Here is a 20,417-nt window from a genome sequence, read left to right as displayed (position 1 = left end):
GCTCCTGAACCAGCAGACTCCCAGGGCATGAGAAAGGGGAGCCCCGGGGAGGCTGGGGAGCTGGCTTCCCACTTGAATTTGTCTTTTGATTTCTTGTTCTTCCTCTTTTCCCCACCGTTCCCCAAATACCTTCTCTGCATGCATGGTCTTAGTCTCACAAGCGCCTCTCAAAAGTAAGCCATCTTTTGTCTGTCTTTTACTCTCCCCTCTAGTACCGAATTGTCTGTAGTGCTCAGCATCCTCCCTCCACCCCTGCCGATTCTGCCCATATGTCCTGCTTGGTCCCTTTCCCGGAAGGGCCGACCCAACTGTGCCCCACCCCCATCCCTTGGCAGGCTGGCTTGGAAGTCACTGAGGGACCGCTCCCACTGCACCTGACGTCAGAAAATAGACCCTGCCCCCCCCCCCCCCCCCGGCCGCCACCCTCACCCTCACCCCTCCACCCCTCCACCCCCCACCCTGTGTCTGCCTGCTTCTCAAACACCACCACTAGTGGGAATGTGTTTCCCTCCTGGAGTGGCACTTTCTAAAAGCAGAGTCCTGCAGGGGGTAGTTCCATTCAGTCATAATGTTGTTTCTTGTGGCCCTTTGGTGGGTAAGTCTGGCTTCCCCGGCAGGAAGTGAGGAGAGCCTGTTAGGAAGGGACATTGACAGAGGGTCCGTGACCTTGCCGAGGCCTCACGGGATCTGCCCAGTTCCTCTTTCCCTCTATCCCTGGCTTCTCAGCCAGGGCACCCCTTACTACTTGCTTGTACCACTCTGGAATCAATTCATGGTTTGCTCAGAGCCTTGATCAAAGGGAGTGAGTGTAGTGTCAGCACCTGGAGGTTGATGAATGTGACAAGACCCGCCAGGCTCTGGATGTGTGATCGCAGGAGGGAGATGTGCCAGACTCTATCTACCCAGGGACAGAGGATCTCTGAGGTCCGAGGGGAAGTTGGAGTGAGTAACTGGCTAGCAATTGGTACTAAGACAATAGTGCTCAGTGAGTCAGTTGTGGGGAAGGAGTACAGTTGGAAGAACCTGAGGGAAGACTTACAACAGTGTCTGTAGGTGTCCTCAGGGAGGAAGGCACAGCATTGTTCATTCCTGATGGAAGAACATGCCCGCTGTGCCCTCCAGACTCAAAGCGCTCTCAGGATTTGAAGTGGCTATTGCCAGTTGAGGACAGCCTGGAGTGAGGAAGCCAGCAGGAGTCCTCTCTGGGTGTAGGAGGCTAGGCAGGTTCAGGCTGGCCTGCTATCTGGGGACAGGAGTTAATCAGGCTTTTTGTGCTCACCCCTCTGTCTTAGTTGAAATGTGGACTAGAGGGCTCGAGGCTCATCTGGAAGAGGGGGAGGATCTGGCTGGATGTGGGCCTCAGGTCCTCCCTTCTCTCCGTGTCTTCTCTGAGTCTTTAGTCTTTCCAGTCCCGAGCTCTTATTCATGCCGTGAGCAGTACAGCTCTTACCTTATTCAATGCTTGCTGACCGCTGATGATGGGGAGGACCACATGGCACAGGCGCACCGGGGGGCCGCTATGGTCAGCCCATAGTGTGCATGTGCAAGACGCTGTGGCTGCACAAGAGTAATGCCAGAGCCATCATGGGAAGAGGAGGGTTCGGTGCAGGTCCAGCTGTTGGACGGCAAGGAAGTGCTGCGGAGATAAGGCCAAAGCTTTTAACGTTGCTGCTTCCCTGGGGAGCATCCTTTCAAGGTGGCCAGACAGACTGCAGCTGTGCAGAGGATCTGTGGGCTAGAGCTGTTTTTGCCCTAGTCACAGCTGAGCCACCCCTGACCACCTCCTGCAAAGAGGCCACCCTGCGTGTTTTTGAAGGTGCCTCCTTCATGGAGGGGGGATGGATGCAGTGTCTCTCTCTCCCCCTTTCTGGCCTCCATCTTTTCATTTGTTAGATGCAGGGTTGCAACAGGGAAATCACCAAGTCTTCACCTTCCCCCTCATCATCTCAGTGGTTGAGGCTGATTCTTGTTTCTGCTCAGGACCACGGGGCTGACTTTCATTCTCAGAAACCTGTGTTTGGGCCACAATCGAGTTGCGCTCGGTAGAGACAGCCAATGGCCACTAGAGGGAGCCAGGGCATGCTCTCCTGCCCCCACCAGCACAAGAATGCCATCAGCCCTTGCAGGCCTGCCAAGTAGCTAGGGCCACTCAATCCTTGGCTTGTGCCTTGCAGCTTAGCTCTCTGTTGGTGCTTGGCAATGCCCGGTGCTGTGACACTGGTGCTACTGTGACCTTTCACCTTTTGGTTTGTTTGTTTGTTTGTTTGTTTGAATTCTAATTTTTGTGGTTTTCTTTTCAGTATGACAAACTTAATCTGATCAAAGTAAGACATTGTTTTTTGACACCCCCCCCCTTCAACTTATGCTTAAAGTAGAGCTCCTGGCCCCCTTCTCCCTTCACCCCATACCTCAGCCCACTTTTCAGACTCCTTGAGCCTTTTGCTCTGGGAGATAGATGCTTTTGGATGCGAGGGCAGGAAACTGCTATGAGGTAGTTTGAGTATGTTTCCAGGAGCCTTGCATTCCATCTAGTCCTTGCTTGTCTGACTCCTTGTAGGAAATTCCAGAGAAACACAGAACAAGTCTTCCGAGCCCTCCACCTCCTGCTCTAACCCTGCCTCTGACAGGGTCTTGGTACTTCCTTCCCCACTTAACCATCTATTATATGCCCTTAGAGCCTGCCTTCCTAGTTCAGTGCCTTCTTGCCTTTTAGCTACTATATCCAGATAGGGTAAGCATAGCAATGGATTTACAGTGGTAGGCAGTCTCTCTGACCTGCCTATCTGTGCCCCTGTTACCCTCGTGGACATGAAACTTCCCTGAGGCCTCCATTCACAGGAAGTCTCTTGGGCACTCTGCCCAGGAATGTGGAGCCATGAGGATGTAATTCTTCCCCAGGAGGCAGGTCAAAGATTAGGAACTCCTTCCTGCTGGGCATCCTTGAGGGCTAACATGGAAGTCACTGGAAATGTTAGTCTACATGTCCTTGAGGCACCTTCAGTACTGGCAGATAAAAAAAAAAAAACGTGTAGCTAGCTCTGTGGTCGGGGCAGCTCCCAAGTCCATGGGCTCCAAAGGGCACCTTCCTCATTTCCTTCAGTTCATAGACTTCTTTCCTTGCTCCCACTTTATAAGATAACAAATACTAGACATGAAGGTCTCACAGAGCTAGGGATGGAACAGATGTTTCTAACTGAAGCTCTTGGGACCCTGAAGCTGTTTGTTTCAAGCGTTTTCTTAAGGGATCAACATCTTGATAGTGTATATAGAGAGATCTACCTCTGTCTGCATGGGCAGGAGGAGGGCAGATCCATGTCTGAGGATCTCAAAGGATCCTGTTCCCATCGCCCCCTTTCCTCCTTGGGTCGTATACAAAAGTTACAAGAAATGAAGTGCTTGGGTGTGGTTGAGAGACTCCTCATCTGTGATACAGGCAACCGGATTGGGTCAGGGCTAGTGTATCCCAGGATAACTGTGGAGACCTGGGGTGGTGGCTGCAAGGGGATACCTGCTGTCATTGTGATGTGCAGTTAGTCAACAACTACACAACCCCATTTCTTGTGGTCCTACAGTCAGTCATCACTGTGAACATTCAAAAAGTCTGTAGAAGCAGGTGCCATTAGATACAACCTTCTTGCTCCATCCACCCTCCTCCAGGCATGTAGAGTCTTAGTTAAGGATGGGAATGTTCAAGTCCAGAGTTCCTTCCTACAAGGTAGCAGTTCCCTTGGATATGTGGGTTTGGCCTTCAGTTTCTGGATTGGAGGAGCCGGTGGCACTGTGGCAAAAGACCGTGCTTTCTAGATCAGACTGCAGTGACAGCCTTTCGAGGCATGACCACAGAGAGACCCTAGTAGAGGGGGACTGAGTGTCTGCCTTGCTACATGCTGCCCTGTCCAGGCTGGCCAGTCAAATCTGTGTGAGGGAGAAGCATAGTCACGCCTGATCCCCATCCACTGCTTGTGACCAGACCACCAGAGTAGAGGGTCAAAGGTGTCGGTCACATGAGCATCTGGTCATCGTAGTGGTCGCAGTCCTTCACATCCTGGTTCATAGTCACCTCCACCCTGTGACACACACACACACACACACACACACACACACACACACACACACACTCCTTACCAGCTGACATAGTGGCTGCCCAGTTCTGCATTCATGACACAAGCTCCAGGTTGCTGAGTATGCACAAACTCAATACCTCTGGTACCATTGAGGCTTTGACCTGTTGGTGAAGTTTATTACATCCACATAGAATGTTACAAGTAGAGGTTGGGAACATGGCACATTCTAGCCATTCCTCTTCTTTCATTAGAAAGTTTCAGATCCCTTGGGGAGATCAGAATGACAATTCATTGATGGTAGAGCTGGGATAGAATGTGGCTTTGTGAATACCAAGTTGTCACACCGTGGGTTGGGAGAAGCCTTTCAAGATGATTTGCTTCCCCCTGACCACTGCGGAACCCCAGCCATGTCTCTGCTGCGAGCTGTTAGGAGGTCAGCCAGTTGTCGGGTTAGGAAAAGTTCACTCACGTGTCAGCTAGAAGCACAGTGTGACTTTCAGGCAGTCCCTTCTTCCCCTGTCACCAAAACGTTCCACCCCCTGCCTTTGCCAGAGATGACCCGGAGCAGAAGGCTGTACTGGGCTCCATCTATACTTTGCTTCTAGTCCAAACCCACTTGGGGACTAGGCTTTGGATGCCGACCACACATCCCACACCCCCATCAGTAGAGCCTGGCGATGGGGCTCCGGCTCCTTCTGGTTGAGCGCTAGCTAGTGTTGCCGCTGCCTGCCTCTCCAACCGCCCCAGCTGTGGTGGGCTTTCCAGCATGGACTGCTCCCTGGGCCTCCTTTCTGGGGCTGTCTTGTGAAAGGAGGACCCACCTGAGCATCCACATGGGAAGCATTCAGCTGCATTGGGACTCCTTCGCCCTGGCCACCCTCTGCTGTCTCTGTCACCTTTACCCAAGGGGGAAGGAATACTCTGGCCACTTCCGGCATCTCTTCCCTGACTAATTTCCTTCTCTCTCCTTTTATTTTGTCTTTTCAGAAAAGCCAGAGTTGGTACAATGTAAGTATTTATCTTTTTCTTTTTGTTGGGTAATGTGTCGGGGTGGGGGCGGTAAGAGGTGGGCAGAGGGAGGTGGGCAGAGGGAAGGAAAAGTGTCAAGTACAGTTTGTGTTCTCTTGCCCTTGTCAACCCAAAATAGATACAGCAGTTCCCATCTGTGGCTGGTTGGTTAAGTCTTGGGGAGCAGGATTTGCTTTGGGGACATGAAGAAATGTCTCACCTCCTTGCTTTCCTCATCTGGTGTCCTATATGAAGTCAGGGAGCAACTATGGGGGAGTGGCTATTTTCAGGCCAGACAGAATTCTGGGGTCAGGGGAGCCAGGGGGCCAAAGTTTGCATCCGCTAGCCAAGACATCTTGGGGGAACTGAGGTTGAGAGACTATGCTATGTGGTGGAATTTGTCGCTGACATCCAGTGTCCTCCAGAGCATGTGCCTGATGAAGGGCTTGGCTGCTTCCAGTCTGTAAAGCAGAGTCTTCTTAGGTCACCCCAGTGGCCGTTCATCCAGCTCTGGACTCTGAAAATGCTTTGTGGGGTTAAGCGGTCCTTGCGAAGGCCCCGTTCTCCTTGTTGCATAGACCAGGTTGGGAGGCCCTGAACTCTTCCCCGGAAGGACAGCTGGCTAAAGTCTCTCGGCCAGCCCTGGCTGGCCACATGTTCCGTGTCTTCAGGAGGACTGCCCAGTGGAAGAGCTGATGTGTCCTGCGGTCTGCCTTCAGACCCCTGTCTCTCCCTCTTTGAGCCGGTCTGTGCTAAGAATCCCGTTCTTCCTCCCCAACTCACCTCCTGTTGTTCCTGCTTCTGCTCCAGTGGGAGCTAAGGCTTGGTGGGATGACTGGGTGGCAGGGAACAGCGGAAGGGCTTAAGGAGAGGCTTGTGTTTAATGTGGGGCTGCGGCTTCAAATCGTCCCTCCGGGCCATGTGTGTGTTCCAACATGGTAGTAAGTAGTTCCCTCAAGGTAGGCACAGGCCAGCTAACACTCTGGCTTTCCCACAAGCTACTCTGGGCCTGCCTATCCCAGGTGCTTTGTATTGATCTACCATCCACACCCCCACTGAGCACCCCAAATGGCCAGTGTTGCTGTGAGGAAGTTGAGGATTTAGGTGACAGCGGGTGGCAGAGAAGCAAAACTCCCTGCCTCCTCTGGCCTGTTCCTTCTCCCTGACTCACCAAGAATCTTCTGGCCTCTGGCCTCCTCTGGCTGATGGCAGCTCCTGTCTTAGAGGGAGGAGCTCTCTCTGTGTGGGAGCCATGCTGGCCCAGCTGTTGCAAATACCCCAGCATCCTCTACCCAGTAATCTCCTTTTGAGCGGCACTGTATAAATTAGTGTCACCTACGGGAAACAGAAAAACACATGGCCACAGTGTTATCGGGCAATTAAAACATCCAAATTGGGACACGCAGATCCTGGCTTCGCGGCGGCTTTGGATCTTCTTGCCCTTTTCTCCTCCCAGGGCTTTTTAGCACAGCTGCTTCTGTTTTGCCTTCTTTCTCCAGTTCCTTGTACTGCTCCCCGCTCCGTGCCCTGGCCCGCACCCACCGTCCTTTTCTTCCCCCTCTGTGCTCTTCTCTGCTTCCCAGTCACCTGGCTCACTCTCTGTTTCTTCCTGATGGCTGCGAGTTTTAAGCTGACCCACCCCTCGACCACTTCCATCTCCACGCCCTCCCTCAGCCTGATTCTGAAGCCATGACATCTGAGGACTCGGTGTAATGACAGGCTAGGAGACCATGCCCCCTTGCTTGACTGGAGCATGGGGGGCCGGGTCATCTGTCTGCAGCTGAACTTGACAGATGCCGTGGAACTTGTACGTCCTCCGGGCTGACCACCAGCACATCCCTTTCTGCAAGCTCTGGGCTGCTGCCTATCAGTGCAGGAAGTAGAAAGGAGGAGGAGGAAATAGAAATAAATGGCGGTTACTGTCGGGACGCCAGAAACAGAGTTTCCAGTTGCCCTAGCTGCAGGAACTGAGAGGTGTGCATGGGAACTGCACCGTCTGTAGCCTCTGCTTTCGCTTCTTCCTGTATCCCCTGGACAAGAGGTAGCTCCTGAAGAGCTTGGTCCGTAACTGCAGCAGTGGAGAGGCAAGTTGGCTGTGGTACCCAAACGGGCTAACTGGATGGGATCCTCACGCCCTTCCTGATGAAACAGAGGCCCCAGTTCAGTTTTCCAGAGCTACTTACTAGTGTAGTTAGCCTTGTAGTTAGTTTGACACGCAGAAGTCTCCCCGGGGTACTCTCTGACCCTGCCGGTACATTTACCCTGGACATTGGCACAGCTGCTTTGGCTGATGCTGGAATCTATGACCTGGGTTCTCCGAGAGCCACCTGCTGGGTAGGGTTTTATAGTCCTTGCTGGGCCCTGGCTGGCTAAGTATTCTTTTCCCTCTGAGTGCTGTGACTATGCCTTCTATACTTGGGTTCAGATACATCATGGGGGAAACTTCTGTCGACCCCTCCCTCAGTACTACCCCCTCATAGTCTACATGAGAGGCTCTCAGCCTCCCCTTATTGTTCTGACCTGTTGGCCGGCTGGCTGGAATCTGACCCCCAGAGAGCATCCCAGTGTCCTGTTCCTGTGGCTCGAGACAGCGCTTTATCTCTTTCCCCCCCAGCTAGAGTCAGCTCACCAGCCACGATGCCTCAGGTTCTATCCCTGGCACTAGGAGTCCTTCAGGTAGATGCAAGCTTTCTAATCCCCTGCCCTGGGGGCAGACTAGAGTCAGGGCCTGCAGAGCGCTGACTTCTGCAGGAGTCTCAGACCTGTTCAAGGGGCCTGGGTGGAATTTAAGAGGAAGCCTTCTACCCCACCGTCACCCCACCAGCCTGTAGAGGAGAAAAGTGACATTGTCTCACAACTAGCCAAGGGGAAGCCGTCAGCAAAATAACAAATGAACCTGAGCTGCAGGGTGGATCATAAGAAAGGCTAGACCCCAGTGACATGGGCAAGAGTCCATGGAGGGTGAACATCAGGGTCAGGGTGGAGTATGAAGACCCTGTCTTGTGCAACTGCCGTGGGTCCCTTCTCGCCCTTCACCACCACAACTGACCAGCTCATTTCACTCAGCAGGGCCTCCAGCCTGGGGGAATACAAAAGGTGCAGCCCCAGTGGTCAGGAGATTAAGGGGTCAGATGACAGGGCGTTGGAACTGTGGTCAGAAATAAGGGTGGCCAGACTAAAGCCTGAGGGCTACCATGTGCCTTTCAGATATTCTCCTTCCTGGTCCCAGTAGGCACGGGTCTTGCTGAGCTCCAGGTGGGCAGATAGACCCTTCTGCCTTATGTCTCATCCCTGGGGTGTTAGTGTTTCCATAGCAACTTAGGGACAAAGCCGAGAATAGGGCAGCTGCTACAGACAGCACCCACATTGTCTGACACAGTCCTCTGTTAGGAAAGCTGGCTTTAAGGAAGGAATGGCTGGTTGGTGCCAATCCCAGGAATGACACACAGTACTAGCTGGCATTGGTTTGGGAACAGTGGGACAAAGCTTTGTAGGAGGGGATGCAGGTGTTGGGGTAGCAGAGAGGACACACCCAGTGCCTGGTATTTCCTCCAAGGACTGTCCTTCCCTGTTGTCTGTCTGTCTCCCACCTATGATTTTACCCAGGACTCCTAAGAATCTTTCTGACTGGTACTCTCATGACAGTCAGCCCCATCCTTCTCTCCCCCCGGGGTGGTATGACCTCTCCAGATGAGACCCCCCCCTCCTAATCCTACCCTCCCCCACCCTTCTGCATTGCACCTATGCCCACCCATGTTTAGTCACTTTCCCTTGTCTCCTTGTCCCACCCACATCTGGCTTCTGCTTACTGGATTTGGCTGAAGCACCAGGATTTCCTTTGTGGGTCTTAACTGGTTTCTTCCTAGGTGAGGTCAATGCTGAACCAAAATCTTTTTTTTTTTTTTTTAACCTGGGCTCTCTCACCCCCTCCTTCCTGCTGAATCTGGAGAAAGGGTACCAGTTGGTCCCAGCACCCAGTGTTTACCGTAGAGTTAATGTTTAGCTAAGAGCCAATTCCGGCTCCTGGAGTTCTGGCCCTTCCCTGCCCAGCCCTTGGTGAGGGAGTGGAGACAAGACCAAATGCAGACTGAGACTCATCTCCTATGATAATATCTCTTAGGGTGTAAACTGTCCCTGTCTTGTTCAAACAGTTACCATCTCAACTTGCCTGTGTCTCTGGCCTGGATACCAGTGTTTCCAGGGAATTTCTGTTTAAGTATCTGGAGCCTCCTGGAACTGTCTATACTGCCTGTATCTTGGGCATGGTGTGGTCCTGAAGAGATGGGTTGTGTTCACCCTGGAAAATAGAATTGCTGGATTCACCTGCCACAAAATTTGAGGACCACTGACACTTGATCTTAGGATAGAGTCAGGGCAGGGACTATGCTCCAAGAAGCCAGGCTTGTGGTCTAGGGATGTGTGTGTGTGTGTGTGTGTGTGTGTGTGTGTGTGTGTGTGTGTGTGTGTGTGTATGTGTGTGTGTGTGTGTGTGTGTTTTGATAACATACCAATAGAGAGATAGGGAATACATTCATGTGGTAGATAATTTTTACACAGTATATGAAATACTAAATTCTAGAGAAGATTAAATCGAAGGGTGGCTCATTCCTGGGGAAGATGGCATCCAATGCAGTGTGGTTTACCTTAGGTAAGATGAAGGCAAGTGTCCTTCAAGATGGAAACGGGAGGGAGTTAGAAGATGCCTTGGGCAAGGATTCTTTCCCCTCTGTTTACCCTAACAATGGCTTTCATGTCCCTCTTAACTGGAGTCTTTGGGTCCGAGACCCAAGAATCTGTATTCTTTGGCTTCATTAGAGTCATTTTTAAAGTTTAAGCATAGGAAACTACTAAGGTTTATAAAACAAAGGAACATTACCCATAATGCAACCTTCCTGGTAGGGTAGGCTCTCTGGGTAGAACAAGGCAGCTGCCGCGATTGTTTCAAAGGTCCACACCCTCCCAGTCCCCATACTGCCTACTCCTCCTCTCTACCTCTCTGCCTAGAGCGGTGGTTCTCAACCTTCCTACTGCTGCGACCCTTTAATGCAGCTCCTCATGCTGTGCGGACTGTCATGAGCCATAATGTAAATAATCTGATGTACAGCCCCAATGAAAGGGTCATTCAGCTCCAAAGGGGTCATGGCCCACAGGTTGAGAACCATTGGTTTGGAGCCCTTTCTGCCCTCATGGCCTGGCTGCCATCTCTTTCTTTTACTTGTTTTCCTCCTTCTCGCCAGGGTCTGTAAGGTCTGCTCTTACTGTTGCTATTTCCCCTCAAGGCCTCAGCAGCCACCCGGGATTCTGCTTGGCTTTGATCCTATGCCTCCATGTATGGAAGGTGGGGCCCAGTCCTTGGGAAAGCACCTCGGGCCAACCTCATCACCTCGGGCCGACCTCATCTTCTCCAGGCTATCTGTCCGACTTCTCTGTGACCAGCACATTTGTAGATTCCCATGTGTGCTGCTGTTGCATCAGAGAAGTTGCCCAATAGATGGGTTCCTTAAAGGGGAGCTAGCTGTTTCTTAAGAAACCCCTTCTCTATTCAGTCTCAAATTTCAGATTTCACCAGAACTGTGATGCCCTGGGCACCTCCCCTTCTCTTCCTCCACTGAGAGCCCTGGCCAGCAACTTTCCATTGCAGGAAACATCTGCTGGTTGAGGCCAGGCTAGGCCTGGGGTTACTGAAGGACATTGGCCAGGCCTATCACCCGGATCCTGTAACTTGAAGCATGTGCGGGGCTCTGGCCTTGCCCGCCCACCAGCCCTGCCTCCCTCCCTCAGGCCCCAGTGACTCTTAACAAAGAAGTCATTTGCTGGCCAGCTGAAAGGAGTGCCTTCTGGAGGCAAAAGGGGTGTGTGCAGGGGTGGGGATGAGAGCAGGCCCTGTGCTGCATGCAGCTAAGTGGTGGCCCGTTCTGCCTGGGTGAGAGATGTGAGTCACAAGAGTCCTGGTCTGATGGGGGGATAGAAAGTACATTGAACGGGTCAATCCTTGGGGGCAGATCTGGACTAAGGATCTGGGCCATCATGGGCTTCTCTGGAGCTTCCGAAGAGTCACTTGTGAGTCACTCTTGAGTGTGAGTAGCTAGTGGAAATAGACCTCTGGACCCAGCTGTGGCTCATCCTGCTCTGCAAGAGTTCGCCTGTTCACGTGGGGCTGGCCTTCCGCAGCTCTCAGGCTGCCTTGTGTACCTGCTGTATCTATGCCTACGGGCCTCACCTGGACTCTTGAGTGGCTGCACCCACCAGGGAGTATTGCCTGACCACACCCCCTCTGGGCTGCCCCCGGACTGAAGACAAGGGAAGGATGAAGCAGAGTCCAGCTGTGAGACACTGGCCGGCCAGCCCGCTCTGAGAACCATGCGTATTCTATCTTTTCATTTGTGAGAGTTTGCACAGGGAGCACGGCTCTGAGAGAGGAAAAGACAGCAGCCAGGGTTAGAGAGACCCTCTGTGCAGAAGCCAGAGACCACCTTGTGTTCAGTCCAGGCAAGACTCACCGTTTTCATTCCGAGGGAACCAGAGAATCAGCATAAGGACTGGGGGACCCTTGCCTGGGACATTTGTTGGGGGGTGATGGAATCTCTGACAGAGTCTGGGGTCCTCTGGAGCCTCCTGCTGGAACTGGACAGCCAGTCTCTGCTGTGGTACTTGAAGAGACTTGCTGATGGTGTGGAATGCTACTGTTGGCATGGATCTGAGAAAATCCCAGCCGTGAGTGTGTAACCTGAATTCTCTGGGTCTCTGTGACTATTCTGTGTACTCTCTCATGCCGCACTTGGCCCTGCTGGGAGCCTCAGACTTGTCAACCCTTGAGCCAGAATTCTTTGGCCATTTTATAGAGGTGAGCCTTGCCTCACCTTTGGAAGAGAATGTTTAAGAGGACCTAGGGAGTGGGTGTAGGGGGCTAGGTTCCCCAGCATCGAAGGGACATAGGATTGAAAGCCAAGTATTTCCATCCAATGTGTCTTTGTACATTAATTAGTACAGAGAGGCTGGCCTACCATCTACATCAACAGACAGTAGAATAAGGAAAGCTAGGTATAAATGTGGAGTAAGGAGGCCTTTTCTACTCCTCCCCACTGCTGTAAGCAAAAAAGATCAATGTCTTTTCCTGCATGCTTTTGGAAGATTGTACCTAGACTCCTGTGTGTCCATCTCTGGGGGCCCTGGAATTCTCTCATTGGCTATAATAGAAGCCCAGGGAAGATGACACTGTGTATGAATGAAATATTAGAACTAGGAGGACTCTAGGCATCGGGTTACTAGATACCAAGTTTCCCTTGAAGTGGATTGGGGGCCCTCTGGTAGGCTGCTTCTCATGAGAAGCTAGTGGGAACCCCAAAGCAGGCAAGTGTCTTCTCCCATGAGAGAGCTGTTGCAGGGAAGCCCTGTGGTTTTCTTTTTAGCAGTTAGATAAGACTCATGTTCCATTCCCATTGGGTCTCCACATTCCTCAGGCAAGCTGCTTAACCTCTGCCTCATTTCCCACAAGTATGAAGTGGGGTAATGAAATCTACCCTGTGGTGAGGTGCAGTGATGTATGTGGTGGACATATGCTTGCTCTTGCTGTGGGGTGTTTACAGTTGTCTAGAAGGTGAGATATAATGAGGACTTATGAGCTGTCAGGTTGTCAAGCAAGGGTTTCCTGTGTGCAGATTCTCTTCTAGAGGATGGGACATTTGCATAGTATTTAGTGATTCTTGGAGGACTGTTGTATCTGAGGTCTGTTTGTTTGGGTTTTTTGTTTTTATTTTTGTTTTATTTTGTTTTTCTGAAACAGGGTTTCCACTCTGTAGCCTTGGCTGTTCTGGAACTCACCCTGTAAACCAGGCCTGAAACTTAGAGATCTGCCTGGGATTAAAGGTGTGGGCCACAACCACCCAGCCTGAGGTCTTTTCTAGCCCTAGAAATCATAGGATAGATAGGCTTCTAGATGGCTTCCTCTGGTGGCCTAGAAACCTGGTTGAAGCTCACAGGTGACTTGGGAAGTTTGACATCATATGATGATTGTGTGGTATACTTTGGGGAAGGTAACTGGGCCTCTCATATTACACATGTAAGTCAGTCAAGAACAAAAGCTTGAAATTCAAATTATAGACAGATTGACGAGAGGTTCCTTTTCCTCAGCTCTTCTCTGGTTTCTCCCTCTTGGAGGTCGACTCAAACTGAGCTCACACAGTTTTCTCTGTCTTTAATTCCCTTCACTTTCTTCTTCCTCTGGTCAGAGCAACAGGCTGTCACGGAGGCGGGCAGCTCTGGGTTCAGACGCGATCACTCCCAGACTTTGTTTCCATGAGGGTCATTTAGCTTTATAGACATTTGAAACATGAACGGTTGAAGGGTCCATCCCCTACTAGCTCTGTGCCTGTGGATTCCCAGAGAAGTGGGTGAGAGGGTAAAGACGCCAGGAACTACATGTCACTGCCAGCAGGACAATCTGTCCCTCAGGCATGTGTCTCTGGCAGAGGGTCAGCAGCCCAGTGTGTGTGTTAAGTAGGTCAGCACATGGCCGGGTAGAATGCAAATGTGCCTCTGTCCTCACGTGTGGCTCTCCCTAGGTTGTCTGCTCTTTGTATCATCCTCGAGTGGCCTTCATCTATGGGCACCCATCTTTTTTATTTCCATTCATTTTTTGTAAAAGGGTATACGTTGAAAGGGCAGAATTCCTAACTATTCTACTGCCTGGTGGGATTTCCAGGGACGATTTACCAAATTGTTCTATGGGAATGAGCAGGTACAGGGTGCATAACCGTTTTTAGGATCTGGTTCTCTATACTGTATACGTCGCTGGTCCTCTCCTGGCTTCTGTGGCTTATGAAGAATGGACTCTTCTCCTGGGGTCTGCCACTGTACAGCAGTTGGGTGCCTTTGGCCATGGGGCTTTTCTCTTTGCTTCAGTTTCCTCATTGTATGTGGATTTGGTAGATCATTTGGTAAGAATAGGGAGGGAGGTGTCATGCCTGTGTGCCAGAAGGACATTAACTTCACAACTTGTGTTTCCCTTTTCTTTTCTTTTTTCTTCCTTTTCTTTTCTTTTCTTTTCTTTTCTTTTCTTTTCTTTTCTTTTCTTTTCTTTCTTCCTTTCTTTTCTTTTCTTCCTTTCTTTTCTTTTCTTTCCTTCCTGCTACTGGATTTTTTTTTTTTTATTAAATTTTCTTAGTGCCATGTTTTATGATTAAAAAAAAAAAAAACCTCATGTCTTTAGCTCACTGTGTTAGTCATAACAAACTTCGAGAGATATGCAGTTTTCAACCCTCTTCAAAGCCCTGCTGAGATCTAGCTTGGCCCTCAGGTCTTTTCCACTGCCAAGGTAGAGCTGGCAGGAAGCAGGGCAGTGATAGCTGGCATCTTAGGTCCTGGGACGACCTTTGAAGGTTTCCTTCCTTGCTTTCTCTTCTTGGGACATATGTGGGCCCCATATTTCTCACTGACCAATGCTGCATGAAGGGCTTTTCAGGACCGCATCCTCTGTGCTATTTCTCCATGCCAAGGCCCCTTTCTAACCTGGCCTCTCAGGGACTATGGGAAGAGTTTCATCTCTCTGCTTTTCTAATGCATAAGCATTCCCCTCCTCCACCCCAGCATCCTTCTCTAATCCTACAGTATGTGGACACATGCTAATCTTGGCTGTTGTTGTGCAGGTGTTAAGCCCCACTTACAAGCAGAGAAATGAAGACTTCAGAAAACTCTTTAAGCAACTTCCAGACACGGAGCGCCTCATTGTTGGTGAGATAGTAACCTGGGAGGGGCCAACCAGGAAGTCTGGGAGTTCCAGAAAGAACACTCAGGCTACCTCTGACCAGAGACTGAGAGCCAACACAAGCAAGCAGGTTGAGCTGGCAACAGGTGACATCTTAAGTCCCAGATCTTAGGATCAAGCACTATGCCTGTGGCATGCATCCTTTAGAGCCCACCCAGGAGGGATTCAGAGGCATACTTACCTCTGCAAATGGCCACTCCATAGAACCAGTTGTTGCCATGGTAGTAAGAGGATGGAAATTAATTGAACAGCATGGGCCTTTTTAATTGTTCTAAGTCCGCCCGCTATTGGCTATCATACTCATTCATTATCCATCTCCTCGGTGTTTCTCATGAGATATTAGAGACTTCCTTGGCTGCTAGATCAAGTGCTTGTACACCTAGTCAGCAGCAGATGACTAGACTTCCCCAGTGCCAGAGGGATGGGTGGCACACTCAGTCTACACTGGTTTGCTGAAAATGGCCCCTGTCTCTGAGCTTCCATATCCTGCTTCCTACACAGATTACTCATGTGCACTCCAAAGAGACATTCTTCTTCAGGGCCGACTCTACCTCTCAGAAAACTGGATCTGCTTCTACAGCAACATCTTCCGATGGGAAACTCTGGTAAAGACCTTGAACTTGGGTTGGTTCGGGACTGTGGGTGATGTAGGTGTTGTATCTCAGTGGTAGTATGCTTACCGCTTACCGCTTGGTCCCCAGTACTGCAAAAGGGAAAGAAGAAAAAGATCCAGACTTGTCCCTTTGGACATGGTCTTGGCCATGACCGACAAGCTGCTTTCCTTTTCTTTTGTGTGTGTGTGTGTGTGTGTGTGTGTGTGTGTGTGTGTGTGTAGCTGAGGATCGAACCCAGGGCCTTGCGCTTGCTAGGCAAATGCTCTACCACTGAGCTAAATCCCCAACCCCTCATTTTCTTGATTTACTGAATTTGTGTTCTTCCCAAGCCTTTAGAGTGTGTCCCCCTCCACCCCTCCCCCCAGACAGGGTTTCTCTGTGTAGCCTTGGCTGGCCTTGAACTCAGAAATCCTCCTGCCTCTGCCTACTGAGTGCTGGGACTAAAGGCATGCATAACCACCCCAGCTCTGTCTTTATATTGTTAACACCAAACCAGGCCTGAACACTGGAGAATACCAACACCAACCCAGGCCTGAACACTGGAGTTTACCCAATTTTGAATCCCAGTCATGGCATCTCTTTTGCCATGTATTTCTTTCCCATCTCTTGGGTATGGAGGACAGTACATTTTCCTTTGGCAAATGCACATAGCTATCTGGTATGAGTTGTGGCAGAGCGAGGCACAGTAAAGTGGACAGGATGTTGGCTGAAGGGTTCAGAAGAACTGACTTGCTCATTTTCTGGGTTCTGCATTTTATTAATTGTGATTTTAACATTTTTTAAATTTGCCTTTATTTTCTCATCTTTTAAAAATAAGATGGAGAAAGGCTACTTAGATGATTTTATAAGCCTTCCCAGCACCAATGTTCTGTGTTTTCGTCAAGTAGCAAAACTGGCAGACCCTCTGCCTATATATTGGGTTGTAGAACCTAGGTACCATGGCTAGAGATGGTTCCTTAGTATATGGCCTCTGTGGCATAAGGTATAAACTGTATCATCTCTAAGTTGGTCCCTTCCAGGGCCAGAGGTATGAGAACTTTGATTTGATTTTGTCTGGCAACTACTAGTGCCTCACGAACACTTTTCTCCTGATTGTACTAATGCCCTCTTTTGCTTGCTGCTCTGACACCATGGTGATGCCAGCTGACAGTCCGTTTGAAAGATATCTGCTCCATGACTAAAGAGAAAACAGCTCGCCTCATTCCCAACGCCATCCAAGTCTGTACTGATTCAGAAAAGGTGAGTGTTGTCCAGTTCTGACCTTTCTACCCATGCACCCCCAATACCCCACTCCCCATTTCCCCACTTCTGTGTTCTCACCCTTCACTCACCTTAATCTTTAGACTAATGGGTTTCAAGTGTCAGGCAGTAAGCAGGGTACAAGTTCTAGAAAATACTCCCTGGGTGAGCAGGGTGGTTGAAGGCTGAGCAAGGGCTTAGGGTAGCATGTTAGAACTTTGAGCTAGAACACCAAATTTTGAGTCCTGTAACTATAGACTATGCATATTTAGATTTCCTTGAAGGTTGATGGGTCAGTAGGTTTGTCTCATCCTGTTTGTGCTGTATCCCAGCTCACCTCTTGCCCAGTTCCAGTTGGTGAGCAAAGAACATTTATATTTTTGAAGGCACAGTTTAGAACTAGAGTAAAAAACACAGAAGAAAGTCTGAGTAAAATATTGAAGGACTTGGTTTCAGTGGGGACTTGGATATTTCAGGTCCCCGGGGTGCTGATGATTTTGGATGACTGACAGTCAGTGGCATTTGAGACTGAGTATTATTTTGAATAAAAGAAAGGAGGACTCTGTGTTCCTAGTCACGATGTTAAAAGTTTTCACAGATGTTTCTCTGCATCTTCTGCTTCAATCTAGCACTTTTTTACTTCATTTGGGGCCCGGGACAGGACATACATGATGATGTTCCGGCTCTGGCAGAATGCGCTCCTTGAAAAGGTAAGTACTGAAGGGCGTAAAGTCCCTCTGTTCGTAGATATATGGTTGGATGGATAGACAGACAGGCAGACAGACAGGAGAGATTGGTTCTGTCCTTCAGCCTGGGAAGGCCATCCACCCATAGTGTACTTCTCACTTGGATATTGTCCCAGTTGGGAAGCATGCTTTTACTGTGTTATGGCTGGCTCTTAGGGAGCCCTTGTCTCTGGAAATCTTCCCCTAGTAGATTTCTTGACCTGAGTCCTGAACAGAGTTAGCTTTTTTATGAGAATGCCCCAGCACTGTCAGGAGTAAGGCACCTATGACTTCGGGCACTTTAGTCCCACTGTTTTATACTTCTCCAGGGCTTGGGTTAGCCAAGTAGAATGAATCAGGTAGCCATCGACATGACTGCTATGAAGGAAACTGGTTTCCTATCCACAGGTTCTCCAGAAATTAGGCATGCCATGGCAGGTCATTCCAGGCCACATTGTAAAGCACTGGGGCTTGTCAGGAGGCAAAGGGGCAGAAGAATGGGCGAGAGCCTTTACTGTGGTCTCCTGGGATCAGCTAGGGAGCTGAGGATGAGCAGGTCATGGAGGTATAGGATTAGCCACTGGTATTAATTTCAGTAGCTCTTAGGGTCTAGAGACTATCTCAGATTGCCTGGCATCCAGTTTTAGTGTACCTAGCCTTGAGAGAAGAAACCTGTCAAGCTAGAGAAGATGGGGCTGTTGCATACCTGTAATTTGTTTCCAAGTCTAAGAGCTTGCTAACCCTGGGAGGTTCTACCCTGGTCAACAAGACACCAGGTCCCAGAAAACCACCAATAAAGAAAATAAGAAAACTTAGTCAAATTAGCCACCAACTCATGGCTGGTGTGTTTGAGTTAGTTAGTTTGGAAGGAGACACAGATGGAATATTACAGCCCATGTCCATAGGGAGTTCCCATTTCAAAGCTGTCAGATGTTGGGGAACTCTCCAGGCCAGAGAAACAAATGTAAGGAAAAAAAAAATCTCTATATAAATAATATGTACCTCCAACTAGGTTACCATATGATTGACATGAATGTATTAAAGATATATATGTATTTATCTTGACTCTAGCCTGAGCTAATTATTACCTGGAGAAACCCAACTAAATTAATTTTTATCTACAGTTTCTTCTATTGTGAGCCTCTAGAGCCCTGATATAAACCTTGGTAGCTTTGAAGCTGAGGTCTCCTTACTTATTAGGCATCAATAATGGTAAAGTGATAATGGGCCTGCATATTTACCAGCAAATGTGATTTTTCAGTTCATATCTGTTGTCATTTCTGAATAAGGCACAGAATCATGCACTTGGCATCTAAGTGTCTTCCAAAATGACTTCATTAATTTTATCTAATGAGGGTCTGCTAACTGTGCTTGTCCTGACCATGTGGACTCTAGCTGAGCCAGGCAGAACTGGTCAGGGAAAGCAGTACAGGGATCTCCTAGTCAGCACTGAAAGCTAGCTGGTCCAGAAACAGGACCCAACTGTCATTCTAGATGGTCCTACTAAGTCAGAAAACTGGAAGGTTGACTTAAGGTATTCTTCCAGATGCCCGAACCATTCCTTCAAAGTGTGGGTCTGGAGACCTCCTGTATTATCTGGAAAATCTGGTAGTGTCAGGACTCTTGAGTTTCCACTTATTTTTTATTTCTGTTATTGGTTGCATCTGTTTTCCTTATGCTTTTGTTTGTCACATACGTGTCACGACCACTTTCTCCCTTGTTTTCAGTCTGGGACTCAATAACGGTTCCACACATGTTCCTGGTTTCTCTGACACTCATTTGCTTCTCTCTGGAGATTGTACCCTATGAAAACTAGATTTTCTTTTTTCTAATTAAAAGTTTTTTTTTTTCATTTTATATACAAACCACAGTTCCCCTCCCTCCCCTTCTCCTCTTCCCCCACCCCCACCCCATCTCCCTCTCAGAGGTGGTAAGTCCTTCCTTAGGAGTCAACAAAGTCTGGCATACCAAGCTGAGGCAGGACCAAGCCCCTCCTCCCTGCATCAAGGCTGAGCAAGGTATCCCTCCATAGGGAATGGGCTCCAAAAAGCCAGTTCATGTTCCTGGGATAAGTCTTGGTCCCACTGAAGGTGCCCCACAAACAGAACAAGCCACACAACTGTCACCCACATGCAGAGGGCCTAATTCGGTTCCCCAGCTGTCAGTCCAGAGTCCATGAGCTCCCACTAGCTTACATCAGCTGTCTCTGTGATTTTCCCCATCATGATCTTGACCCCTTTGCTCATATGATCCCTTCTCCCCTTCTCCAACTGAACTCCAGAAGCTCAGCCCAGTGCTTGACTGTGGATCTCTGCAGCTGCTTCCATCAGTTACTGGTTGTAGGTTCTATGATGACAATTAGGGTAGTTACTAATCTGATTACAGGGGAAGGCCAGTTCAGGCACCCTCTCCACTACTGCTAGGAGTCTTTGCTGGGGTCATCCTTGTGGATTCTTGGGGATTTCCCTAGCACCAGGTTTCTCCCTAACCCCATAATGTCTCCCTCTATCAAGATATCTCTTTCATGGCTCTCCCTCTCCGTCCCTCCCCCAACTCGGCCATCTCAACCCCCTCTTGGAAAACTAGCTTTTCTTAGGACAGTATTTTTAAAGAGGACAAATAGACCCCTCCTCAATAAGCAAACACTGGGAACTAGACATAGGATTGTACACAAATTGATTGTCCTTCAGAATGAAGAAGGAAATATTCAGGTTGTCAGGAGAGAGCTGAGTAGATGACCCTTAATTTCTGTGATGTTGTAAGACTGAGTCACGGCACTTATGGATGTTCAGAGATAACTGTGGCCCTAGACTAACATGGGTGTAGGAGGTGGGGTGCTTCCCATCTCCAGAAGGCCTGTTAATCCCATTCTGCCAAGCTCTGTTGAGGGACCAGGCAAGGAAGGTCCACATCCTTGATTTTTTTGGAATCTACATTTTCAAATGGGAGACTGGCATCTGACTGGGATATCTGAGGTGGGTGGCGTTGTCATAGAGGTGTCCTC

General features: G+C 49.5%; 1 protein-coding gene across 15 annotated transcripts in view; it reads left to right on the top strand.

The window, feature by feature from the left end:
- Positions 1-20,417, top strand: part of Gramd1b (GRAM domain containing 1B) — a 128,558-nt gene that overhangs the window by 89,753 nt on the left and 18,388 nt on the right. For 13 of the 15 annotated variants that reach the window (XM_036194396.1, XM_036194393.1, XM_036194398.1 and 10 more), the window contains 5 exons: positions 5,052-5,072; positions 14,717-14,801; positions 15,337-15,440; positions 16,593-16,688; positions 17,318-17,398. In XM_036194396.1, coding sequence (XP_036050289.1) covers positions 5,052-5,072; positions 14,717-14,801; positions 15,337-15,440; positions 16,593-16,688; positions 17,318-17,398 — 387 coding nt within the window. Of the gene's footprint in view, positions 1-5,051; positions 5,073-10,974; positions 11,787-14,716; positions 14,802-15,336; positions 15,441-16,592; positions 16,689-17,317; positions 17,399-20,417 lie in introns of those variants that run through there. The other 2 variants (XM_036194392.1, XM_036194388.1) reach the window with 1 other exon arrangement.

The sequence above is a fragment of the Onychomys torridus genome, chromosome 7, assembly GCF_903995425.1.
Source record: "Onychomys torridus chromosome 7, mOncTor1.1, whole genome shotgun sequence".
NCBI classification, from domain to species: Eukaryota; Metazoa; Chordata; class Mammalia; order Rodentia; family Cricetidae; genus Onychomys; species Onychomys torridus.
Note: the sequence above shows the minus strand (reverse complement) of the source record. Positions and strands in the feature narration are given on the sequence as shown.